This window comes from Strix uralensis, chromosome 4 (assembly GCF_047716275.1).
Source record: "Strix uralensis isolate ZFMK-TIS-50842 chromosome 4, bStrUra1, whole genome shotgun sequence".
Lineage (NCBI taxonomy): Eukaryota > Metazoa > Chordata > Aves > Strigiformes > Strigidae > Strix > Strix uralensis.
This window is the reverse complement of record NC_133975.1, coordinates 108,618,553-108,646,184: the sequence shown is the minus strand read 5'-3', so window position 1 is coordinate 108,646,184 and position 27,632 is coordinate 108,618,553. Positions and strand designations below refer to the sequence as shown.

The 27,632-nt window shown below is 38.9% G+C and overlaps 1 protein-coding gene across 4 annotated transcripts in view; it reads left to right on the top strand.

Moving 5' to 3' along the window:
• SPTLC2 (serine palmitoyltransferase long chain base subunit 2) overlaps nt 1–27,632 on the top strand; it is a 72,308-nt gene that overhangs the window by 6,009 nt on the left and 38,667 nt on the right. For 3 of the 4 annotated variants that reach the window (XM_074868502.1, XM_074868505.1, XM_074868503.1), the window contains exons 2-9: nt 5,137–5,331; nt 13,452–13,606; nt 14,641–14,789; nt 15,118–15,242; nt 20,012–20,105; nt 22,719–22,824; nt 23,669–23,888; nt 25,717–25,843. In XM_074868502.1, coding sequence (XP_074724603.1) covers nt 5,137–5,331; nt 13,452–13,606; nt 14,641–14,789; nt 15,118–15,242; nt 20,012–20,105; nt 22,719–22,824; nt 23,669–23,888; nt 25,717–25,843 — 1,171 coding nt within the window. Of the gene's footprint in view, nt 1–2,180; nt 2,220–5,136; nt 5,332–13,451; nt 13,607–14,640; nt 14,790–15,117; nt 15,243–20,011; nt 20,106–22,718; nt 22,825–23,668; nt 23,889–25,716; nt 25,844–27,632 lie in introns of those variants that run through there. The other variant, XM_074868504.1, reaches the window with a different exon arrangement.

The following is a 27,632-nucleotide window of genomic DNA, read 5'->3' as shown; positions in this document are numbered from 1 at the left end:
AACAAGAACAAATATTTAATTAGGAATACACTTGAGTGTTAAAGTATGTTTTGTAAAGCAAGTTTCCCTCCTGTGATTTTTTTTTTTTTTTTTTTTAAGATTAAAATGTGATTCAAATCAGTTCATTCTAATTTTGGTAGTAAATACTTGGTCTTTTTACCCATACAGCAGTCCAGGCTCTGAAGTTAAGAACAAAGCAGTTCATGGAAAACGGTCGGAGATGACAGTAAAATTACCTCAGAATACCTTAACAGCTTAGAGCAGCTGCCTGTGTGGAGTTCTCACTTACTGCTGCAGTTTCTGTAGTGCTGATTCCCTTGATCCTTTATTATGAACATGACTGCTTTTGAGAGTGGAGGTACATCCTAGAGTGGAGGTGCATCCTATGTCCCTTTTATTCCCTATAGTTGGCAGGAATCTTTGACAAAAAAGCAAGCAACTCATGGAAGCGGTCTTCCACATAATGTTATTAAAAAGAAAAAAAAAAAAGAATCTGCAAAGCTGCTAGTAAAATTTCTGCAGTATGGCAGTGAGAAGCTGCTAACTTTTAATAAGAATTTAGCAAAGTTGTGTTCCAGCATAAAATAATCCTTTTAAGGTGTCTGCATAAAGTCTGCAAGGTTCATCTGACTTTGTTCTTCCTGGCAGCAGGAAATGAAACAGCCTCTTTAATACAGTGTTAGGGTTTTCCTGGGGTAGCAGCATATCCAGTTCTAGTGTACATCTCTCTTACTGTGTGCTCTGTGTGTGGCACTTGCAGCATCTTCTCTCTCTAAAGTATATGTCTGCCATGCAAAGTATGTACCCAGATCCCTGTGGTAAAATCCTGTGTTGTCTACAGTAGCGCCTGCAAATGTTCCTGTACTTAGGCGTGGCTTTTGTCTTCTCACAAAATTTTTCCTCTAATGCTTTTGAAAGTTAAGGGTGGCACCCTTCAGTCTGAGAGTGTTTGGCTTCTGGTTTGGCTTCCTTTGCATCTATCAATTTGTACCAAGCTGACTTTGTTTAGGATGAGTTCTTATCCAAGTTGTCTGCTGACACAGGTATAGCAAATATACTGAAAACCCTTCTTTTTATTGCTTTTGAGAAATAAGTTTTTAATGAAAAAAAAGTCAGGTTCAGAATAATGTCAGTCTCATATGTGACCTGTTTTGTGAGCTGACAGTGAAAGCATAATTAACACTGAAATCTGTATCTGTTTGCTGGTTTCATTTTACTTTCTTTGTAAATCCATGACAAGGTGAGGTATGGTTGTCCATCTCTGAAGACCCTATTGTTGAAATTTAGAAAATGGAAAATGGTGAAGGTTACTAGTAAAAGCAAGTTTACTTCTAACTGCTGTTTATGAACTGCAGATTTTTTAATGCTCTGATAAAGGAGCTATCTTCACATCCAGTAGAATAGTGGAGGTTGTAATCAATAAAGCATGCAATTGGATACATTCTACTGTGAATTTATGTTCAGTGGGGTGGCTTAAATGAGAACTACTTTTGTGTAGATTACACTATTCTGTCCCTAATGCTAGATGACCTGTAAACATGCTAAGGTAACTGCAAAAGGGGTATTATGTGAGATGTTTTCCATATATGTCATTAAACGATTTGAATAACTCGGGATAGGCAGCAATACTTCTCTGTCTGTGGAGCTGGAGTCTTGTTCTGATGGTACCTGACCTTAAGGCACTGCAAGAGCTGATGTTACTTGGAGGCCAACATGGTCTTTAAAAGCATAATTTTGTGTAGTAGTTGGGTGAGAACATCAGGTTGAGTGTGCTTTTGCTGCATGTGCATCCATCCACAATACCATCCTCTGCCTGTACTGGACATGCTATCATGCTACTCATAATGCTTCTAATTTGCAGGATGAACTAAATCTTGTCAGTTTTGTAATGTAATGTCTTGAGAATTGGAACTGTTTGTAACCAGGCTGGCGAGATGATTATAGTCAGACTCACTGATATGTAGACCAGTGCAGTCCTTTCTAGCTGTAGCTCTACGATGCTGCTGCTCAGTAACTGTTACAATACTGCTTTGTGATTTGTTTCCCCAAGAGCTTGGCCCAAACACAGTCATTACCTGTGGCTGATTCAGAATGCCATCTCTTTGCTGCCTTCTGTAACCAACTGGGTGGTGCTCTTTGGTTTTTCTTCTGCAGTTGAGAATCTTAATGCGATGGTGCTCTTCTGTGTGCATGCGGTCTGGGCAGTACAGGAGATGTTGGTGAGCATACACCTGCTTTTTTGAACTACACGCTTAGGTGAACGGTGACTTTTCATTGTAGTCTCCACTTAGATATGCAGTATATTCTAGTTCAAAGGTCATGGCTCACTTTGTTATCATAAGACTTGTGAAATCATAAAAGTGTTAATCTTGCATGCTTTTTTTCCCCCCCGAGAAAATGAAGTGAATCACTAAGCTGTAGCCACCTTCTTTCTTGGTCTCTGGAACAGAAGTTGCTGCTCTTTGGCAGCAGGCTTGGAGCTTTCAGCATGTAAGCCTTCATTTGAAGGCTAATGTGTGGATTCATAAGGCATTCTTGGAAAAACAAATAGGCTTGTATCTAAAATGTGGCTATAAATTCTCTTCTATAGGCAATTCTAGAGTGTATTTATGGTCATTGTATGCTTCATGAGAAGTCTGTGAATTTCATTCAGAGTATTTCTTTAATGTTTAATTCAGATAGGATAGCATAGAAGCTTCTCAGCTTATGTGGTAGCTGACATGAGAGTACGAGGACATATAAGCACATTGGTAGAACACTGGAAGGTGAAATTGATTGAAGTATGTTTTGAACCAATACAGGTATTCCCAAAAGGGCCTTTCTCTGTGAAATGTTGGTTTTGACCATGTGGAATAACTTCTTTAATTTTAGCATTTGTCACAAGCAGAGGCACCTCTAAAGACCTGGGAAAATATTAGCATGCTTTTATTCTGATTAAAATTGTGTATAGGTTTGGGTTTGTTGGTTTGGGGTTTTTTTTGGTGCGTGATCCTTCTCAGATCTGAATGCAGTAAAATTCTATGGCTTTGTGAATTGAAATTCAACTTAAGCCACCACTGTCTGCAGTATGCGTTTAAAACTACTTCTGTATTAAACTGGCCTCAAAGTGCTGCAAGCTAGCTATCTGCATCTGGGGTAAATGTTCCTGCTAAAAGAGAATTTCCTACTCTGTCTTTGCTGGTTTGTTTCCACACTTGCACCAGTTCTAAAGTCCCTGCAACTACGGTGACCAAATCAAGGATTTGCTCTGCTTTAAACTTTGTTCTGGATGTCTGTGCCTGTAAAAGGGAGGAGGTAGAAATGAGTATCAGGAAGAAGGTGCTGGTGCAATTTATACCCAATGACTGCATAGCTATAGCATAATTGTATCCTAAGAGCAGACCCTTGCATCTGAAAAATTACTTTCAAGATATTAATGCCAGGCTTGAAATACAGACTTGCTCCAGCACCTGAGATGAACAGGTGTCACTTTCCAAATAATGCAGTGTCTGGTGACACCAGCAAGAATGTATGCCTTTGTTGATTCATCAGCTGTTACAGAGGTTAGTACAACTCTGGCTTCCTTTCCCATATAATAGTACAGGTGCCATAGGTGAATAACTGGTTTTATTATGTCTGCTGGCTCCCATCCCTCATTAATTATTTGCTGTTGTCCTTTTTTGGTGTATTTAGGATCAACCTCTTTCCTAGGTGCTGATGTTTCTGTGACTAGAATGTTTTAAAAAATACATTTCTTATTATATCTGGCTATATGCTACAATTTGAGTACAGTCCAGAGAAATTTGAGCAACGTACTAGATACATCCTCATCCTAGCCTTCTTTTCAGTGTGTTGTTGTTAATAATTTAGGCATTTATTGAAATGTATTATCTTGGTTTCCTCCTTCTAGCTGCTCCCATGCACATCTGGCAACATCCTTCATAATAGATTTGCATACCAGAGTTACAGAATTGTATGCCAATCTTAATCTGTTTAGATTACCTAATAGGCTGTAATTTCCCTAAACCTAGGAGTACTGGGAAAAATAAATCTATTCTGCAAGGAGTAAGACTTGTCACCTTTGATGCTACAGGTAGGGGATTTATGTCTTGGAGAGTGTTCTTTCACATGTATCTGTTCTGTTATAGGGTAGCTGTTCTATAACTTTTAGGAATACAGATAACAATTTGCATCTAATTGCGGGGTTTCTGTGTTTTGATACATTGACTTCTGAGATCTGATCTTTAACTTAGTTCTTTGAACAAGTAGTCTAGTTAAAACCATGACCTTTTTCCCCTCAGTGTTATGTTGAGTGAGCCCTTGCCTTGTAGCTGTGGAGTTTTTCTGTAACAGTCACAAATATTAAGTATTACAGTAATCGTACTTGAGATGGAGATGCACATGTATTATACAGCTAGTCATGCTCTTATCTTCAAGAGATGGTATGTAAGTAGCAAGATGACTTTTAGTGTGGATTTTATGCAGAAAGCCTTGCTTTGTTCTGTGTGCTGACATATATGCAATGTTGAAACTGTGTATACAATGACTTTTTTGTCTGTGGTGTCATGTCCACCTCATGGATGAGTACAGTGTTTATGTCAGCATCTTTAGGCTAACAGCTATGGAGACACAGAGATTATGCTTGTTTTGTTACGGTAATATAGGCTTCCAAAGTTGAGTCTATTTTGATATTTTCTAGTTACTTTTTCAGTTCTCATAATCCTGAGAATACACTGTTTAGATTAATAAAGCTATTCATTTCTATTTTGTTTTTCCCTGTAGTGAGCCTGGGAAGCTTCACTGTTCTTTTCTTTGTGCCTACGTAGTTTTTGGTGAAGGGGGAAGGCAGTTTCTTCATTTTGGTTGGCCTGGATGTAAGCAATGCTCTCTGTGTAGCTTCACAAGCTGAAGAACATTAATGGGATGTTAAACTGCACTAAATTGGTAACTGTGACTGGTTATATCAACAACTTACCAACCTCGTATATGAAGACTGACAGTATTTATCAGTAATGGCTGAACCTAGCTGGAAGTACTTTGAGCTAGGCGATGCAGAGCTTATAGCTGATTGGAGGGCCAGGGACTACTCTGAAATGCCTATCTGCCTTTTCTTGAATGAATAGCTCACAACTGCCTCTCTTTAAATTTTTACTATAGCTAAATCATATTGTGCACAATGGAGGATTATACAAAAGGCCTTTCAATGAAGCTTTTGAAGAAACACCAATGCTGGTTGCTGTGCTGACCTACGTAGGCTATGGCGTTCTCACTCTCTTTGGATATCTGCGAGATTTCATGCGGCAGTGGAAGATTGAGAAGTGTCAAAATGCAACAGAAAGAGAAGAACAAAAGGTAACCACTGGGAAATAATGGTCAGTGGGAAATAATGTGGTTGAGGTTATAGCTTGAGCATTTCTTTAGGGAGCAGTGTTTCATGTTTTCTGCTGTTTTTCTTGTCTTCTGAATGCCCCAAATATTATGCTAGTACTGCTGTGTCATTAAACAAAATGTTTCTTTTAGTTGGGTTATTTTTTGGTGGAGCAGTTCCCTCATCTGGTTCACTGCAAAGCTGCAAAACAGTTACATCAACATTCTGAGAGATGCCCCAGCTGCAGAAACAAGGGTTTCAGGGAGCAAGACTGCATATGCCAGCATCAGCAGTTAAAGAAATGCTTATCCAAGGATCTGGTTTGAGTTTGACAGCAGTGGGAGGCTTTCTGATGCTGCTCTGGTGACTGTGTTTTGATTTGGAAGCATGCAGTTAATTCTCTTTAGCCTAAGCAGTTGCAAAGAAAAGCTTGTGAATGAGAACCAGAGCACAAGCTGGATGACTTCAAATTCATCTGGAGTCCAGAACGCTAGCAGGTTAGCTGGTGAGTAATCTGAGGTACTGACCCCTGGCTCACAGCAAGTAAAAAAAATTGATTCATAATAAGACCTATTCACAAAAGCTGCTATTACCAGATGAAAAATCTTGTCTGCTTCAGCAGTTAGTCTGGAATAGATAATCCTAATTTTCAGTAGTTGTAAAATATTTTTAGAGGCCTTTATGCCCCATAGGAATAAATTACTATTAAGAAAGCTACTGTTTAAACTTGCAGTTCGCAAGCTATTTCCTGCTAACTCTTAGTGTGAGCCCTCTTAGCACAGTGAATACCAATGAGATTTGCTCTAAAGGTGGAATGAATTGGCTTACTCTTGCTGATTGGGGTTCTGGTTTTCTCAACTGCTTTGGGGAGCCAGTCTGGCTTATAAAATGTTAAGGGAGTTTGTTTTCCAGTTGCTGGTTTCTGGTTCTCTGTGCAGCCACACAAACAGTTGACTAGCAGAAAATAGGGAGGGTGGGAAGGACATCTTACTAATACAAACAAATAATCAAGGGTGGGAGGGGGAAGAAGAAGGAAGGCTTCATTGGAGGCTTTTTTTGGAAGCAGCACTGGAGTAAAGTGCATGTCATTTTATGGTCGATTAGCTAAGATGCAGTATAATAATCAATGCCTAAAATTACTTCACAGTAGCTTCTTTGTGTGAGCACTGTGAGGTAGAATTAAGCTGATTCATAGTAAGGCACTTAATTCCAAAATAGAAACATTCTCATAGGAGTTTAATGAGTAATAGGTATTTTGGTTAAATACGTATTTATTTGGTTAAAAGTACAGGAGTTTAAATTTACACTATTTCCACAACTGACTTCTGGAATCTGGAAGTAAGAATCTTGGATCTCTTTTAACAGTTACAATATCCGAATGAGGATTGCTGGCTAAATCTCACCTTGGAACATGATGTGTTCATTAATGCCATTTGAGCTACTCTGGTTTGTGTCACCTGAGAACATGACACCCTTGTTTTTTCTGTGTATAAACTAGAAGTTGATGCAGAAGAGAACAGTCAAACAGTTGCGGAAAACTACCAAGACATTAGAATAAAGGTTTAAATATTGGTCTGTACTCATGGTACTTGAGGATTATAAAAGGGTAACTGAAGTGTTGGTGCAGTTACTCTATAATGTAGTTGTTATATTTCTGTTACACAGTTTTTGTGAAATGCTTGTTCCGATACCAGTATGTAAGGTGCAAGACTGCTTACAGTAGTCCTTTTCTGTGGGGAGCAGTCATGATTTTTACATGAGAATGTACAAAAGGAGGACCTTGGGCAGTAGATCTGATTAGGCTCTCAGTAAAGACTGTCACAGAGGATGTTGAAGCACAGAGTTTGTTAGAAACTGATTATCCTAGTTCTAAAAAAAATTTAGCCTTGAAATTTTTTGTAAATTAGCATTGCATCTTACCCTGAAACACATTTGCTTAGCAAGTATACTTCCTGGACAGATGAATTGAAATCCTTTGAGTTTGTGTGTTGGTAATGGCTTGCAGGGAAGAGATGCACGTATTCTGGTTTTGTTTTGTATGTAGGATGTCTGTGGATGGAGCTAGTAAGAAGTGCCAGTGAGTATTACGTAAGAATGAAAAATAGGAAATCCTGTTTTTTTGGTGTTGAAGAAATCTCAGCCTAGTGTACTTCTCCAAATCACATTTGTAATGTTTAGGTTGGAATAGCTGTTTCCGATATTGGACAAATAGAAAAGTGATCATGTGAGGTCTAGAACATACAGTACTTATCCTCACACTTTGCTGCTTTAAGCTTTGCTTGCCTTTAAATGAATTGATGAGAGCATGTTGCAGTGTATCTAGTGTGGGAGCCAGCTTTTATTTTGATACTGGGGGATGCTCAATGACTTGTTTTGAAACAGTTTCTCATGATTTTCAAATATTTGAATCTATCAAGCTACTGGCTGACAGCCCAATCATATTTTGGTAAGGGGATGCAGATACCAGTGCACAGAAAAGGCTTGAAACACCTGCTTTTTTTTAATTAAGATATGCAAATTGGAGGAGCCCTGCGGTTAACCTGGGGTAATTTCTGGCAGATTGGTGACCTCTGAGTGGAAAGTAATGTTTTTATTTAAATTCTAAAAAGCCAGCTAGAGGGTTATGATCTTCTTAAGTATCAAGCAAAACGGCTTTAGCTTTTTGAAATAGCTCATAATTGCTTAAGTCAAAAGTTCAAAGCAATGGCAGTGGGAGTAGCTGTGTAGCTGAACAGTGTGTGAGCAAAACAAAATTACCTAGTGCAAGGAAGTGTTTCCTAAAGGGATGAATGAACTTGTCCTGAAAGCCATGGAATTGAGGTATGTGGATTTTCTGTGCTGTGTTTCTGAAGGTGATTACAGTTAAAAGTGTAACATAAACTTAGGTCCAAAATGTAGTAATAAAAACAAACACAAAAAAAAAGCCACTTTCAGTTTTAGTGTGTTTTGGAAGAGCAATTTATTTAAGTAGAGCAAAACCCTCCTTAAATTGTCACTTCATATTGTAATCTTAGTCTGTGCATCAGAATAGGAACCAAAAGTGATCAAACTAATGTAAAGAGCAGGCTTTCCACCAGGTCTATATTGGGACGGTCTCTGACAGTGGGTGAGTTCTTTGGAATTTTAGAGCCTTGCATTGAAACTATTGATTCCAGGAAAACTTAATATTCACTCACTGCTGGAATACAGAAGGGGAAAGGGGACAGGCTTTGCTGGTTCTGATTTCCAGGAAATACTCTGATGGGTTTGGCTTTGTTTAAAATATAACCAGCCAGGCTTTTCCTGGAAACCAGTGTTATGTAGCACATCCTCTCTGAAGCATTATCAGTCTATTTTAGGCATGGGTAAGCAGAAACTTTAACAATTCTCAATTACCCTGGAATCAATTTATGCATACCCAATTTAATGTAATGTCTGGTCATACAACATAGTTAAATCTGCAAAATGCTTGTAGGATTTTTTTAGGCAGGATGAATATCACTTTTACCGTTATTCCGGTCTGATTTGCCTGTTGATTGCCTTGTACTTTGTATACGGGAGCAACTGTGCAAATGGGGCCAGTAACACTCTAACATACTTCTTCATGCTCAGTAGCTTGCCCAGTTAGAACATGTTTCTAGCATCTGGGGTTTTCAAACACTTGTTCACAGGAACAGAGCTGTAGGATTATCTCGGTGGCAGTAAACTGGAGTCTTTTGCTCAACATTGTCTTAGAATCTGTATAGCTCATCAGAGGCCTCCTGATGGTATAAAGGCTATCCACAGTTATTGCTCCACTTTTTCTTGACTCATATAGCAGTGAGATGGAACTAGTCTTTCTGCTTCCTTTTAGAAGCCTGAAATTTATTGCAATTGTGTACTAGATTTCTGTTCAGAGTCAGTTTTGTATTATCAGGGAATCCATGATGTGAATTGCAGATAAGCCCAACTGGTGCTCGTGGCACCATTTATTAGCTTAGGTGCAACACTGTAAAAAATTGGCTCTAAAAGCAGCATAATTACTGTATTTGCATGTCACTGTGCCCCAAGCTAATGATTACAAAGCTCTCATTATGACCTTCACTTGTTGTAGTGTTAATTTACAGTATGATGAAATCTTGGATTCCCAAATCACTTATGCTGAAGTGCTGCACCCGGAGGGATGTTTCACTCTTTCTTGAAATTGCTATGCCTTTCAGGCTTCTGGGAGACCACTAGTACTTAAGTTTCTTCATCAAGTATCACCTTACTAATTGGGGATGTGTTCTAGGCTTAAATCGACAGGAATGGAGCTGTTTGTGATTCCTTGGTTCCATGTTTATATGAATTCAAATGAAAGAACATGCTGCTTTTGCTTCCTCCTTTGGCCACAGTATAACCTTTGCAGTTGTTTGACTGTGGTTACTCTGAAGATTGCTCAAAGAATCAACTCACTTCTAGTTATCTTTTTCCTCCAAATGAAGCTGTTTCATCTCAAGCTGATATTCTTAGGGCTGTTATGGCTAGAATTGTTGGATCTGAAATAGGATGAGAACTTAATAGAAAAATAACAATAAGCTCTGAAGGCCATTTAAAGGTGACAGTGATTGCTTCCAGCAGTAAGACACTGTTGCAGCACAGCACTGTGGCTGCACGTGCTGACAATTTGAAATAGTATGGATTGACAGATTTCATACCCCCTCCCTCCCCAAATGTTTTTTCTTGGTTCAAAGATTGAAAACATTTAATTTCCATGAGGAATTCAAATGGTCTTTTTGGTGTACTGTCCTTTCTTAACTCTCCATCTGAAATGCCACACTGTAGAAAGATGGCAGGGGAGGAGTGGTGGTGGGACACAGATGACACAAACAAAAAAGCCAAAGCCCAAACCAACCAGACAAGCCATCCGGTCCTGTATACCAGCTCCAAAAGAGGGTTCTCGGACTCCAAAAGTGAATTTATAAAGGCACGATATCCCTACCATTTCTCTTTCTTGTGTTCTCAGATGCATGGGTCATGAGAACCTCTTGGCAGGGTTAGGATTACTGAGGAAATAGACAATCCAGTTTTCATTTATGCAAAAATAACACTTCCTGCCTGTCCTACTCCAAGGAACCTTCTCATAAGAGCTAGCTGAGGGTGGCTTATTGAGGGGGTGTGGGATGGACAACAAAGGGGCTGGTATTAAACTGATGCCTCAGAGCCTTTTGTTATAATCTTGCAGCTTAGTACCCCCAAAAGCTAAGGCTAGTGTCCCGGTTTAGACCTTAATTCCCTTACCCATTTGTTCCTTGAAATCTTGTTGACTTTTAAGACACCTTTTTTCCTTATAATCCATTAGGTTCAGAGAACTTCTCTACTTCCCATTTAAATCAATTTAAACTTAGTTATGCTGTTGGCTTGCAAGATCATACTTGTGTTGTGTATCTTGGTGGTGTCAACCTGTTGTGGATGATTGTCTTTATCTCACCAGTTGAGCTTGTTACTCTTCCTGCTTTGTCATCTTGGGTTTCAAAATAAAATATGCTCTATCTGGTCAGTAATCTGAGGTAAGATTGGACTGTATCAACCCAGGCATATCTGCTTGAGTTGGTATAATGACTCATTTCCAGCCTCTGATCGTAGCCAAGAATCTTGGCTAAAATCTCTGTTGTTTCCTGGGTCGGATAGTGTGCTTCAATAACTACTGCAAAGCTGAAGTCTCATGTAAAGATAGTTAAGAGGAGTTAAAAATGCTTAAAAGGATCTCAGTAGATTATAGTTAGATGTAACAAGTCCCTCAAGTATCAATCTTCTGATGTGCCAGAGGTTTTTTTTATCTTCTCAGTACCTCCGCCCTTCTACAAATGATGTTACAGAGAGTTTCAGACACTTGTAGATAATTATTTCAATTTTGTGTCATGAATCGGGATCTTGTTAGTATATTGCTACAAGTACTCTCATGCATATCACCACTTTGTAAGAGTACAGTAGCTGTGTAACTTTTCACATATGAAGGAAGCTCTTGAATGCATTTGTCAACACCAAGATGTTTTTCTCCATTGTAAAAGTGACCAGTTTTAGTGATTCAGCCTGGAACAATGTGAGACACTGAAGTCAAGGAAGGATAGAGCTGTGTAGCTACTTCAGGAAATGAATGCTTTTCTAGGGGATTACAGCTTTGTGTTAGCTGACCTACTACCCCTATTAACCTCCCTTGACAAAGAGCCTTCAGAGAAGGCCTGGCACATGTGAAATAATGCAAAACTATACTTAAGTAGAGGAACACAGAAGAACTAATTGCCCTCTGTGCATCTTAGCTCTTGGAAATCTTGTTCCCACTATCTGTCTTTGCTGAGAAAGGACATACTTGTGTTTCCCTGGAGAAGTGATCACTGGCTCATTTTGCTTTGTTTTTCCATAGTCAAAACGATGAAAACTAGTATCTTTGTGCCTTTTTGGCATGTCATTATGCACAGGCAAATCAAAAAGGGTTTACAGGCAACTGTGTCTGCTTAGAAGTTGGCCCTTTTGGGCTCCATCTTTCCTGTGCAGCTGTTGGTAGGAGGATGCAAAGGGGTGGATCTAGATGTTTCTTTTACTCCAAACTGAAAGGACAGGGTTGTTAAATCATTGAAATAGGAAGGTAAAGAAAAAAGTACTCTTCCTGCCATTGAGCATTGTAAGTAAAAGCTTGTCAGTGTCCATTTGTTTGCATTGTTATTAAAAAGCTGGCATAAACGCTCCCAGTTTTGCTTCAGTGGTACAAACATCAGGCACCATAATACTGGGTCAGACAGATATTCTGTCTTACCCTGTCACCAAAAATAAAATGCTCCTCACCATGTTTGCATTTCTCTTGTGAAAAACAGGAAGCAATGCTGTGCTGGCTCTTACATTTGTCATAAATTCTACTTTTTCCTTTTGTAGATTTTTAAAAAGTTTTTTTTTTTTTTTCCTTTCATCAGTAGCAAATAAATTATGCATTCTTATCACTACTGAATGTTAAACTTCCTTTTAATTGAATAGTAATAAAGAAACCTCATTAGTTTGGAGCATTTTAAGTAAGCCAGAAAAAAACGTTCTTGAGCGTTCAGATGTCCTTGCTGTCACAGTTAGTTTGACATTCTTGTGTGCTATCCATTCAAGACAGTCACTTACTTTTCCTGAAAAATGTTGGAGGGGAAGCTAGAATTCAGGAAATGCTCATGCAAAGAAATCCTGTGGGACTTAAATGCTGATAAGCTGTGCAGAAGAGAGGTGCTATAACGTAACTTAATAGCTTGGATTCAGAACAAAACATAGTGGAAAGTTCTAGTGGCAACTTCTGTAATGAGGCTAGTGCTGCTATATTAAATGCATTTCTTATGTACAGAATAAAATATGTCAGAGTACCTCAGTTTACAAATTCTTCATGTGTTCAGTGGAGCAATGCATACTGTTCGGTGTCAAAAAGCAACTGCGTGTTCCCTTGCTCTGCTTAACTCTGAAGGCTGAATACAAATCTCTTGCAAAGACTATATGCCCATGCATTTCATGAAGGGGGTTATTTTATGTTTCAAGAGACGTGCTTTCTTCAACTACCCAGCAACAACTGGAAAGAGAGCCAAGGTATTTCAAGTCCCATTTGAGTTCAGAGAACAAGACCTCATTGTGTCATTAGGATCTCCCAATTCAGTTTCTGTGTTCCTTTGAGCACTCCCTCTCCTATACGTTAGAATTCATTGAGGGTTTCTAACTTGAAGCGTGTCCTAATGCCGCGATTGTTTTTTCTAGTTGTGGTTGATGGCTTTTAGATTCTATGAGGTACTTAAGTTATATACAAATAAGCACCTGCTGTTGAGGAAATCTTGGGGGTGTGGTAGATTTGCAGGTCAAAAAATTTGGAAATCCCATCTAACAGATTAATTTCTTCAGTTTTGCTGCTGTCTCACCTTCAAATAATTTTGCACTAGCACAGATTTCCAGGATTAAAAACACTTTGGGAGGAACTGGTTTCAGGACTTGTGATGAAGAACTCTTTAACTTTTTCTTGAGTGTTCTTGATATTTTTTTTTTGTTTGTTTATAAATTACAGTCAAATGACAGAAACAATTTATTTTTCTTATTCCTAATTTCCTGTAATAAGTATTTTCGTTTTACGTTGAGTGCTTTTGATATGTTTCAGGACTTTGTCCCATTGTACCAGGACTTTGAAAATTTCTACAACAGAAACCTCTATATGCGCATTCGGGACAGTTGGAACCGTCCAATCTGCAGTGTGCCAGGGGCCAAAGTGGACATGATGGAGAGAGTTTCCCATGACTATAACTGGACGTTCACGTGAGTCAAAATTGAAGAAAAGGCTTCCAACAACTATCTTTAAGTAGAGGGCCTATAAGAGCAAGCTGCAGGCTGTGAGGTTAAAGGAGCAGTGAATCGTGTTTGTTTTGAGCTTTCCAGTGGCTTGAATTGATGAACTTTGCTATTTTGAAACACATCTGGCCACCAAGGTGATTATGTATAATCTTTTGGCTACTTACTAAGGCTCCTGACTGTGTTAAGATTTCATGGGCCTATAATAAAATGAATCCTTTTGTGTGTGATGATCAGAAACTGGAGTAGATACTTTGGATTGCACTACATCTGACTTTGTGTTGATTTAGAATCAGTCCTGACACTTGAAGTAAACTTTGCTGCCTGAAACTGAATTTAACATGATTGTTTTGAGTCAGAACTCAGGTACTCTGTAGAAGCAAAATCAGAAATGTAAGGACAAGGATTTTTACAAATTGGAAACAACATATCACAAGTTTGATGAAGAGGTTTGCAGCACAGTGTTTGGTGAAACTAGTCATGTCTCTCCTTGACTTTCAAGGGCAAAATAATTAAAACTTTTTTCCTGCTAAACTTCTTCCTTAATCTCCTTATCACGTATTGTTAGCACAGCAGTGCCAGATGTGTTTCCTTTCTATGGTTAGAGGATATCCTGCTTGAGGGGCTGCCAAGTTAATTGATCTAGAGATCTTATTTTGTAATTGAAAAGGAAGTTGTATGTGTCTGGGATGGAGAGGGTATATGTCAGAGAAACAACAAATGGCTTGAGAAGGCTCAAGCAATTTTAGATATGATAGCAAATTCACCTTTCATGTAAACCCTTCTGGGAACTAGTTTGAGACCATAAGACAGTGGAAGCATCTTTTTCACTGATCATTTCAGTTGGATGATGAGTGGCAGTACTGAAATAATTGAATGGTTGGTTCTATTGATTTTTAACATTTCATTGTATATTCTAGGAAACTGAAATAAGAATCTTCTGGTGTAGTTAATTGTTTTGATAGTGGGTGTCCTAACTTGTGGTGTTTTAAAAAACACAGGTACACGGGAAGAGTGATAAAGGACATTATTAATATGGGTTCCTACAACTACCTTGGATTTGCACAGAAGGCTGGGACTTGCCAAGAAGCAGCAGCTAAAGTTCTGTCCCAGTACGGAGCTGGGGTGTGCAGCACTAGACAGGAGATGGGTAAGTTGGAGCAAGATAGGATGTTTCCTGAATGTATGTTTCGAAGTCTGTAATCTGATTGCAGATCTTTGAAACATTACTTGTTCCAGCTTTTGAACTTTAGATGAATCAATAAAGAAGACTTTACTTTAGTGAAGACAAATTGATCTGCTGCGTTTAGTTTACATGGCACAACAGTTGACTCGCTTCTGTTTTCACATTTTTTTTTTTCAGTATTCCCTTATGGGCCTTTAAATAAAAAGCGGCTTGGTTGGTGGAAATTCTCATAGAATATAGCAATAGTGAAAGCTTCTTCTCACTCTGAATTTCTCATTTGTTTTGTGTGCAGGAAACTTGGACAAACATGAGGAGCTGGAAAAGCTAGTTGCCAGGTTCCTAGGTGTAGAATCTGCAATGGCATATGGAATGGGCTTTGCAACCAACTCTATGAACATTCCTGCTTTAGTTGGCAAGGTATGCCTTAAGTCACTGGCAAAAGCTTATCTAACAGATACTGCTGGTACTGCTGGTTGGGTTTTCTAAAAGTTACTTGTCTGGTTTTGTTTTTCTTCAGTGGCAACCCCTGCAGATACTCCCTATAGGTCACAGCATGCATCTCTAACTTTGCAAAAATCTTTCTGGGAAACAGCATCCATGGGACCAGTAAGAGTCCAGATCTTGCCGTCTTTCTGGGAGAGAGTCTAGTGTGTTAAGGCTTGCTTCCTCAGGCTAATGATTAGGGTATGAAATGGTGGCTGATTAACAAGCTGATTGGCTGAAGGTATTTTGATGTTCTTGAGACACTAAGAGGTGACTGTCTCAGTGGACCACACAGATAAGCTGAATTGCATGTTGGTACATACAGAATTTATTATCTTTGAGCGACAGCTGAAAAGTTCTTCCTCTGAAGGAAGGAAGGAGCAAAATCCTAGTAGAAAAGCTATTTGAGAGAAACAAGATCAAATGTAAAGACTGATTATGTCTACTGTGTGCCCCATAAAACAGTACACGATGCAGCCTGAGTGTCCTGCATCTCAAACTGTGTTTTTCTTTAGTTACTGGAAAATGAAATGGAAGAGAGCTCTTGTTTGCATCTTCTGATGTAAAATATATGTTCTCTTAGCTCCTACTTAGAGTAAAATAGTGCAAGTACTGGAACTGTTTTCTCTTTTTGAAAACGATTCACTGTTAGCCTAATACTACTAGCCTATTGGAATTCTTTGTCCCTGTGTAGTGAATTATTTCCCCGTTATTCCATTTATTTATTTTTGCACTTCTTGAGCTCGCTTTGTGAATTTTTCTACTTGTGTATCTACAGATTATAAAATTACTGCCTTGTTCTTCCCAGCAATTTCTGGTGAATCTCTTCTTGACTAGCTGTAGTGTCTTCCCCTGTGCTGTTTTATTTGTAACAATGAGGCAGCACTGTCTACATAATGTCTCTTTCTTTTGGTCTGTTAAGTTGTAAATATCAGATGTTTTCCATAATAAAAGACATTTTTGAGTCCAGTGTGGAGAGAAATTCAGTGCTTCAAATCTAGTCTTTCTAGAGTCAAATAGCTCTGTAGTGCTATGATTTTGAACAACGTATGTTACTCCTGACATATTTTTTACTTCCATTTTTCTGCTCTTTGTCTTTCCACATATCCCTGATTTTTCTCTTCAACAGAAAAATTATTCATGATTTCTGTGAGACCTTTTGGATTCGGAACACACATGGTCAGATACATTTAAGTAGATTTCTGTCTTTTGTAAGTTAGTACAAATTGCCAATTACTATAAATATACTCAATCTTTCTTTCTGTGTATGTGGATCCCACTGTATATCTTAATACCCTATGAAAATACCCTTGAGACACCTTACTCAGCTCCTTAATTTTCACATTTGAACTTGCACAGTTTTTACAACCATTGAGAAAATCTGAACAGTCAATTCCGAGGCATTAGGCATTTAACATACCCATTTTCATGCATATAACTTGCGCATTTACTAAACCAACTCTTTTCATAAATGGATACAGAAGTCTGTACTGTGTTAGTAATGAGCATACTTCGGTTTTTTGCACTTCAAATAAAGTAGGAAGAAGCTTCTGCCTCATAACACTAGAAGAGCCTCTATACTCAGGTGACTACTCCAAACAGAAAATGCTCTCTGAAGGAAAGAGTTCTTGTCGAATGAACCATTTCACAGTTCAGAATGTTCACTAAATGATTTTCTTTGGCTGCCTGAAGTTGCTTCTCATTGCACTTCTGATTTCTTCATTGTCTGCAAATAGGGACTCACATAAATCCTGAATTCTGGCACCACCCAGTACACAATTGGCTGTGTGTGCACAGCCTGTTTGGCAGTGCTTTCATAGGGTCTTCAGTAAAGCCCAGAGACTCCCATGTTTGGTTAAACTCTTGGGCTCTGATTTTTCTTACTACTGTTTGTGTCTCTATGCATGTCCTACATACATTTTCAGGTGCAAAGCTGCTTGGAACATGCATTTTTGGAGGTTTGGCAAATATAATCAGTAATGGCATCGGAATTTGGCCAAGAGTTTCTTTGACAGTCACTGATATGATTTGAAGCTAATCGTTATTTATATCATATATGGGCACCTCTATTGCAACTTAATTAGCTTAAAACACTAGCCACTGCAATAAAGTTACTCATGTATATGTAATACTGGACCACCTGTTCTGTTTTTGCTCTGTGGAATCCCTAAGCACTTGGTTTATGTTGCTACTGAATCCTCTTTTAATAGCAACAAATATGACTTGACTATCCTAGGATCCAACTCTACCCCATAATCTGATAAACGTTGGTCAGCAAAAGGAATTCAAAAGCTTCATCAGCATTACCAAGTTGATCTGTATTCACTATGCCTTGTTTTCAGCAGTTTCTGCTAAGCAGATGCTGAAAACAGGTATAGGTGGTGTATGCTGAAAGTTGTATTTCAGCAGTTAAAGCATCACTAAAAACAGGTCTTTCTGCACCTGGCAGCTCTCAGCAGGAGAGACCCGCTGTTGACAGACAAGCTGTTGGCTGCCTAGTACAGTCACTGCCAAATATGCTGAGTCTAGACCACAGATAACGTGAGATTTGAGGATTACATAGTTAGAAGTTGTTATACCATTTGAGGCTAAGCTAGCCTCTGAAACTTGCCTGTTTTGGAGTAAGTGTCATTAATGTAGTTACTGTAAATAGCTAATAACAGCAGTCTGTACTGCCTTTAGCACAGAGCTTTTCATCATAGCTCTGGACTGACAGAGGTTAGATAATGGAGTTAGAGCAATGGTGCTTGAAGAATCTTTTTTTGATTGTAAGAAAATAAATTAACTTCCATGTATAGTTAGTTTGCGAAATTAAGTGCTCAGGACTGAATTACGCAATTCATGTATGCAGCATTTTGATAAAATGTGGCATGCACTTCAGTTTCTGTGTCTGCCTTTTAGGATGTAGTGGTAAGTATGATCTTCACTGGCATGTTTTTCTTGAAATCAGTAGTGTGATCTCCAATTAGTGTTAGTCTTCTCCTGGATACTCTCTCAAATGTAAGTTTGCTGATAAATGCACCTGTAGTCTTACCATTGTAATAGCAGCACTCAGTTTTACATACGATCATCAGTGATTGCTGTGACTTCTTTGATCCTTTGCCCTCTCTCTAGTGGCAGACAATACAAGACTCTACTTCCTCTTCAGTTTTAAATTAATTTATTTTGTCTAATTGAATGTCCTCTTCTGTTACAGGGAGATGAAAAGAGGCTGTTCATCGATTTGTTAAATCTTCTTTCTCTACTGAAAGCTCATACTTGTTTTTTATGGAGAAGCTCCTTCTAGACTATTAATTTCTTCTTCCTCTTTTTTTAATCTTATCACTTTTCCTACTTCCTACCATTTAAGAAGGATACTAATACTGGATTATTATGTTCAGGTTTTCATACAGTAGTGTTTAACATGACCTCTGACATAGCGTACATACTCCTTGTCTGGTGTAGTAGTTCCAAAGAGCAAACGCTAGTTGGAGATTTCCATGCTTCTTATGCCAAAGTCTCTGAAATATGCAGTGTGAATCCTTGTAACAGCAGTCTGAACACTTGAGATTTAGTGCGGTTTCTGGGGAAAACCAGTCTTGAGCTTTCCCAGGATGTAGAATATTTCTAGGTACACTGCAATTCTAGTGCAAAATTTCCTTTATTGTGGAGAAAATACTGCTATTATTTGTGACACTTCCTTGTGTAGGCAATGCTCTTCACAGTCCTTTCTAGTAACTCTCATTGCAGAGCAGAAATGTTCTTGATTCTTCATTCTACCAATTGTTAATAGAGAAACATAGAATGAGCATGTGTTTCATGTCAAATCCTCAGCATCTGGACACACTTTCTGGATTTTTAACTTAAAGTCACTTCTAGAATTGCGGAAGACTTGCATAGTAATTGGAGTGGGCCAAGGTTATTTAGAAATATTATTGCTGTCTTACAAACTAATCCTCCAGTATGCATTCCGGTAGTTCACAGCAATAACACCGTGACTGAATGTTCAGCATATCAGCGATTGACCTGTAATCATTGCTGCTCTCAAAACAGACTTATCCTGTTTTGGTAGTTGTCCAAGGACATATCTTGCCTCTTTTGAAAAAGCAAACAAAGTCAATCTAATGTTTAATGGCTTCAGAAAACTTCTCAATTTCACTCTACAATTTTGTTTTCCACTTCCTGTCTCTTGTATGTTACCTCTATCTATGAAGTACTTAATAGCTCTGTTCATTAAAGAAAATTAGTCCCTTGGGTAACACTGAGCACACAGCGGTTTAGTCAGTAGTTACCTCCTAATGTAAGAAATAGTGCAACTTTGATAGGGTCTTTAATCGAGAACTTCGATTGCCTGTTTCCTAGCACCACTGTAGACTTGCTGAGTGAACTGCGGCCAGCTGCTCGGCTCTCTGTTTTAGCTGGCTGCATAGGAGGATGAGTACTAATCATCAACATGAGATATTCAGGCAGATTCAGCTGCAGGGCTTCTGGAAAAAGTGAAACTTAAGTGGTTCTTTCAATTAACAGCAGTTGTGTATTTTTATTTGCCATACTAAGGCTGCGAATTGTTTCCTAGCAAGTCTTGCGTGGACTTGCTGCTTTTATCTTGGAAATTTTTTTTTTTTCTTAAATGATCTTTAAGCAGTTCAGAGCTGAAAGGTGTTATATGCTTGGCTGTGAAACATAACCTTTTCAATATCTTCCTCTTTCCCCTTCTAATTCAGGGCTGTCTGATTTTGAGTGATGAACTGAATCATGCATCACTAGTGCTCGGAGCAAGACTGTCAGGAGCAACTATTCGAATCTTTAAGCACAACAGTAAGTATCAGATGGTGGACTCTGCCTTTCTGCAGATGCTATAGATCAGATACAATCTCTTATATCTTCTCATAGTTAGAAATCCAATTTCATGTAAAGAAATCAATTGCTGGTTACATGAAAGGTCAGAAGACTGCTGCTACTGAGAATTTAATCATCCTGAGTTGGCTATTTTTGGTATGTTCAGTCTCAACTAATAACATTTTTATCCTGAAGCTGTTCCAGCTTACATCTGCATATGAAGAGGAACATGCTGCCCCTTGGCAGATATAGGGGCACTAGTGTTACTTGGATAGCTCAGCGTTATTGGACTATTTTAACAGTCCTTGTCACATAGTAATGCAATCTTGTAGTGGTCTGCATTACAATTTGGGGGATAGGAAAGTTTAATTTTAGGACCAGATGCTGATGTGATCTCACAGTAACAGAAGCTTACAAATGCAGGTGTCCTAGCTAAACTAGAGACCCATGTGTTGGTACAATGTAGTACAAAACACATTTTTGGGATGCGAAGCATAGATTAATTTCACTGAGTTACTTGCTTTAAGTATTTGTTTCCAAAATGCACGGAATTTTCACTTTGCTAGTTTCCGCTTCCTCCAAAGGAGGTATTTAAAATAACTTTCAAATTAAAAATACTTAGGGTTTCCTTCTCTTACTGAAAGAAGTACCTGGTTGTCCTTGATTAGTAAAACCACTACCTTCATTCTTCAGCTGCTCCTAATGCTCTTTATAGTATTGATCTCTGAGATCATGATGACTCTTGCTCTCTTTGGAGTGTGTGGTAGTGACAGCAAAGCTTGGGTGGCTGCAGTTATTTTCCTTTCGTTATCCTACTTGATAGTGGATACTCTGCTGTGCTTATTGTTTCTTTTGTGTTCTCTCTTGTTTTCTGTCGCTTGAATGATTTTCTTTACAGAAGTGTAGAGCTTGCTCTAAAGCTTGCTCTAACATGATTTTTTGTTTGTTTTTCTTAAGTCTTCATAAATCTCGATTGCTAGGCAAGATCACAGAAGCTTTGCATTCAAATTCTGCATTTGTGTAGACATACTTCTGAACACTGCATCCAGTTCCAGAATTTTGGATAACACGGGTGACAAACAGTTCTGGGTATAAGGAGAAGGACTTAAACTCTGGTGTGATGAGAAAGAACAGATGATCTGTGGGAATGGGGTACAAACTAGCAATGGTGAGATTGGGGGATATTCTAGAAACCTTGTAGATGGTGGGGATCTATGAAAGAGAATGGAGTGGCAGATTAGAATCAGAAGGCAAAATGCAAGCAATGATCTTGGCCTGTCAAGATGATGTTCAATTCATAATTATGTATGTGTTCTCAATCCTACTCTTGTAATACTCTGTGGTGCCTTAGTTAACTTCATATTCCTGGGATGTTAATGGCTTCATATTCTGCTTTTTAGAAATTTGGGGGGGGGAGGAAAAAAAAAAAGAAAATCCCCCTAAAAATCCTTGTTCAATGTTTTCTCTTTTTTTGTACCTCATTCTGCAGTTTGTCCTTTTTATTAAGATCAGACCTAGTTCCCAGTCTTTCCCTCTTTCTTGAGAGATCAAGAGCAGAAGTTTGTATTCCATTGTTCTCCCTAACTGCACTAAACTCATCCTTTCTTCCTAGAGAGATTTGTTGAAGGCAGGGACTCCACTGCTGACTTCATCTTTGTCTTTTTCTGAACATTAGCTATTTTTAACAGTCTATTAACTGACCTATTTTGCTGTATAATTTCTAGTCTAGTTCTAGTCCACAAGCTTCTCTCGCTGCTGCAACTGCCCTGCTGCTCCTTTGTGATTGATTGTGCTCTTTTTCATGCCCTAGTGTTTGCCCAGTCTGTCTCTTGCTCAACACTTGAGCTTTTATGGTTTGATTACTCCCGTCTCCATCCTTTCCTCAGTTTTTTTTCAGGACTGATTTCATGTGTATATATTTGTTCACTATTAGTCAAGTCTCCTCGGATCATGTCGAGCATTCATAGCTAAAGCTAGTAAGGTTTCAGAATACATTGCTACTAATAACTTCACCTGCCTAGTTTCTGATATGCTGGGCACTGTCTTCTTTCCTACACTGATGGTTTTTTCTTCCTTTTCTGTTTTTGATTTAGTAGTTTCCTGTTCCACACCTCCAGTCCCTTCAATTTTAAACAAAGTAATAAAAAAAGTACACTTGCTCCCCTTCTTGTCCTGCACTTTGGTCTATCTTCTACTTGTCTTTAGTTGATTATCCTTGAGCTCGCTTGTTCTTTTTTGAGTTATTTCTGTCCACAAGGACATGCTACCTAAATTGCTGCTGCTTTTCCTCACAATGAGATACATTCCTTTTTTATTTTTTTTCCTTTCTTCCTTGTTTGCTGTTTATGCCTAATGCCCTAACGTGTGCTTTTAGCTTAGGATGATGAAATTCTTCCTCGAAGTTCATACAGTCACCCATTCCCTTTAATCTCATCTGTGGGCCTGCAACTAGATGAAGCCCATGCTTATTGACTTATGTATGGTCCTCCACACTGGAGCAATTTATGCATTTCTGGAGTATTGCTGTATAGTTATGTCAAAGCTCAAGCTAGTGGCTGTTTTGGTACCATTTAACAGTAATTTCTGGTGCAGATATGCAAAGCCTGGAGAAGCTGCTCAAAGATGCTATTGTGCATGGGCAACCTCGTACACGGAGGCCCTGGAAAAAAATTCTTATCTTGGTGGAAGGAATATACAGGTACAAACTATTCTTTATATTCCTAAGACCCTCCACATGAGATCAAGCTGCTTAGTATTTGGGTTCCTTTGCCAAATCAAACTGAATATTGTCACTTCATAGTTATTTCATTAATCTCATCTGCAAATTAAACTGAGCTATGTATGTTTCACATCCTGGACTTTCTGTTGCTAGTGCTGTAGCTGCACCTGGTGTTATCACAATGCTTCCCACATCCTGATTAGATTGTAAAAATTAATTAATCTCAAGTGAGTATTTACATCAGAGCTGAGGTCTTAAATTGCTTGTCCATTCCATTCTTTCTGTGCTCACTAGATGATGCTAGTGTGAATGGAATTGTACAAATTGAATGTTCTTGCTGAGAGTGAGTAGGAGCATGTAGTAGGCTTAGCTGTGTTAAGCATTTAAATCATAGTTACTTTCAGCACAAAATGGGGCATTTTGGAGTGCTACCAATGAAAGCCTAGTCAGTTCTTAAACTTAAAAAGAACAGGTAAGTAGATGTCAGATCAGAATACTGACATTAGGGTGGAAGTAAAAATGAAATCATTCATTTCTAAAATTTTCACTGCACACATTCCTTCGCCTTAACTTACTGTTACTGCTACTGTTTAGTGCGTATGTCAGCATCCCAGAGATGTTAAACAGGTAGAAAGTAGAGATCTGGGCCTCAGGTGCAAGAAGGAATTATTTTTCATCTCTCTGCAGGACATGATGTTTCTAGCAAATTTTATGTCTTCATAATTACTGAAAGAGTGAAGAAAAGAAAGCTTAGTGACTTTAGGCTCTATAACAAAGCCCTAACCATTAAATCAACTTACACTGAATTTCTGTTTCTCAACAGTATGGAGGGATCCATAGTCCGTTTGCCTGAAGTGATTGCCCTTAAGAAGAAGTACAAATCCTATCTGTACCTTGATGAGGCTCATAGTATAGGTGCCCTGGGTCCCAGTGGCCGGGGTGTAGTGGAGTATTTTGGACTCAGTCCTGAAGATGTGGATGTTATGATGGGAACATTCACCAAAAGCTTTGGAGCTGCTGGAGGATACATTGGGGGCAAGAAGGTAAAAAGCTGGGAATCTCATAGCTGTTTCAGGCTGGTGGTGGAGTACTTCACTAAGCATTTCAAAGTTGATCTATTTCTCAAGTACCCTGATTGTCCATTTGTTTCATAATTTTACATACTGTCTAGTACAGTCAAAGCTTGTGCAATGCAGAAGAGTCCAGTCTAATAAAATACCTCCTGTTCTCACGTGGTCAGTGATGACCTCAGTTTGCGGAATGTACAGTAATGGTGTAATATCTTTTTAGGAACTGCTAGGAGCCAGGAAGGAGTGATTTCTTAATGTTACTTTTAATAAGACTTGCAGGAAAAATGCCAAAAGCTGAAGTTTTGCAGCCTGTTTGGAGAAGAATCCCCGTGTTAGGTTAGTCTGTTAGAACTCATTCCCTCTGGACTCAAAACAGTTTGTTTTCCAAAAGACACTTCTTCCCTTTTTGGTTTGTGGTTTTGGTTTTTTTTTTTTGTGGCTACTGACTCACTTCTATTGTAAAGTACCGCTAGAAAGTGTTGCCCTTGCCAAACCCTTCCTTTTGGGAGGGATGGTGTAGACAATTGGATGTGTCCCCTTTCTCATATCCTCAAATGCATCTCACAGATCAGGCTTCTAAGCTTTATTTGAGAGTAAAATTCTACCATTTTCCTACCAGGACAATAATTTTTTAGATACTAATAGTGACAATTACTTCAGCCCATCCAAATGGAGATGGGACTTGCAAATGTTTCCTTTTGGGAGTATACTACAGTTGGATTAAAATTACTCTGACATCTTCCCCAGAAGAAAGCACCATATTAATCTTTTTCCAAAGGTAGTGAGCTAGAGGGATTAACTCCCTTGGCATAAAGTGAAGCAGCTAAGCACAGTTGCAAAAGACTCTTTAGCTACTGTTTGTGGACTTGCTTCAGAGGTAAGAGGTCTTACCTAGTCTTACCTAGTTTATTTCAAAGTCCTTTTACAACTTCCTTTAATTTAACTCTGACTCCAGTCAGACAGCGACGTAAAATTGAGCACTTCCACATATTTCTATAACATATTCTCAGCTTGTGCTATATACAGGACCATCATTATTAATTTTCTGATAGCAGAAGACAGAATCTGTCCTGGCATTCCTACTGGTCTTTATGATATTTTGCTGGAGTGGTCTGCATGTTTTAGAGTAGTTTTGTTACAGTTAACAACAGGCAGCCTAGATCTACAGTCTGTTGGTCATTTGTTCCTATATGACCTGTTTTTGTCCTCTTCACAAATGTAGCAGGTGTGTTTAACTGGGAAATGCAGGAGGGGTAGGCTGAGGTTCTTGCACTCTTAAATTACACCTGCTGCTGCTTTATTTGTATTGTGCTGATAAATGGGAGAAAATATTTTGTGACCCATTCCCCTGTTTGGTGACTTGTGGGGAAGCAATTATATTGAGCATGATGCATAAGCACCTATGGCTCCTGCTCCCCACTATTTCATTTGTTTTATACTCCCACTGTTACGATAAACAGTTTTGAAACACAGCCTGTGCACAGCTTCAGTAATGCAAACACCTTGTTGCAATCCAGTGCTGGTGGTGTTAGCTAAACAAGCCTGTCATAGGCATTTGTCTTTGATCAACACACATTCCTGCCCTGTGACATAATTATGGGTTGTCATGTCCCTGCTATTTGCTTTTCAGCTGTTTATTACTGTACCGTAAAATGAATCCTTGATACACCTGTTCTCTTCCAGGATATTCTGAAAGAGGTTTCTTATGGTGGCCCATTTTACTGTGTGATTAAGAAACAACAATAAAGCATTTTTATGAGTGCTGAGAAGGCAATGTCTGATGCCTCTTGTGTTTTGCTAGGAACTGATTGATTACCTCAGGACATACTCTCACAGTGCTGTGTATGCAACATCACTGTCACCTCCTGTTGTGGAGCAAATCATCACCTCCATGAAGTGCATTATGGGTGAAGATGGTACCAGTGTTGGTGAGTCTTTCTAACAGTAAGCACATGGAAGGGGGAAGCCAGAGAGAGTCTCTTTATCACTTTGGCAGATAACTTATTCAGTGGACACATTCATAATTATTTGTTAGTACATGTAGACTTGGAATTTCTGGAGCAGTAAACCAATTTACTATCCTACTTGGCAGATCAGCCTAATAATAGCATAAGGAATTTCCAGCTAGATGTAAGTCATCTTAGTCTTATCTAAGACACAGTATTGTCTTGTATTGATTTTTGTCCTACGTCTTGCTTTTCTAGCTTCCTTCTTTCTCTTTCCCATTGTATGTCCTTTGTTATTTGCTCCACTTTTTAGATTACTCAGAGTATTCTGCTGTGTCTTTTACAGCCTTGTGTTCTGGCTACTGCAGGGGCAATGCTTTTGACTTTCATCTCTAGTATAATTTTTTAAAAAGTTTTTTTTAAAGTTGTGAGCAGCTCACTCAGGATGACACTGTAGTTTGCTAAGGATCTGTCAGTGACATTCAGTTCAGAGGCTCTTAAAATTCAAACTGCAGAATATATTCAGTTATGGGAGTTTCAGGCATCTGGCCACAAGGTGGTGGTGTATACTGAAAAACTGTATTTGCTTCTGAACATGGGTCACCTGACCAACTATCCTGGCAGATAACTCCTACAGTGAAAAAGCTCGCTGGAGAAATGACTTAAGAATTTTTCTCTTATAACAGGTTTCATTCAGTTTGCTTGCTTTATCTGAGAACAGAGTTAAGTGCCAGCAATTGATGTTGGTGGTTGCTCAACAGAGAAGTCATTCACTGAGACAAGTACAGCCAGGCAGCAGCCTGTATCTGTGCTGTCACTGAGGGCTTCAGAGTGGTCCATGTGAGATACCTGTTCCAGCCAAAAGTTGTCGCCAGTGCTGTTCTCGAGAACAGATATCAACTAAGCTTCATATTATGTGAAAAGTTCTGCAAAAGTGCTGGGTCTTGCTGTTGTCTTAAAAGTGACTGTTGGAGCTCTTTCTAGCTGATGATTTGCCAGCAGTGGGTGGTCTGCTCAGGTGTTGCTTGTTTGGGGTTTCTTCCAGTATCTGTTTTGCTTAATGAAGTGGGAAGCAAGGAATGTGTAACTGTTTTGTGTTTGCAGTATTCAGACTAAGGCATTTTTGCCCATTTCTGAGGCCACAATATGATATTTGTTCATGGCAGGAGAATAGAAGCAATTTCTACTCTAGGCTGTTCTCCTGCCACTATGCCAGCAAGGTCCATCAAGGCTTGAAAGGTGAAGCAGACCAGCAAGCAATTTGGCAAAAAAACAGACTCAAAAAGGCCTTGTTTTGTTGTTGTGTTGCTTAAAATGCGTGTTAAGCTACATCCTGCTGATTGGTGCTAAGGAATACCAGAATTCCTAGCCACTCTTTCTGTTGAGAAAAGTAGTGGGTTTGGTGTTTGAAAGCTGTGTTAATTCAAAGAAGCCTCCACATGTCCAATTTCTAGATGAAGTGTAGTGCTCTTCGGAAGTGCTGGATGTAACAGCTGGATAAAAGTCCTGTCTGCTTGTAGGAAAGGATTTCTCAGCTACAGGTCTTGTGACCGAGTTGCTGGCTTTCTAAGCATTTAAGTCAGCCTTCAGTTAGGATAAGCACTTCATAGGATGATCCCTGCACGAAAGTGCTTCTGTCCATTTTCTGCACAGTGCTGTTTCCCAGTCATGCATTTTTTTAACTGCCTTAAGGCTTTAGAGATAACATTACTTTGTAGGCATTTTCTGTGGATGAAGTTGGCAAAAGTTCAATTGGGTGAATTGAGCAGCT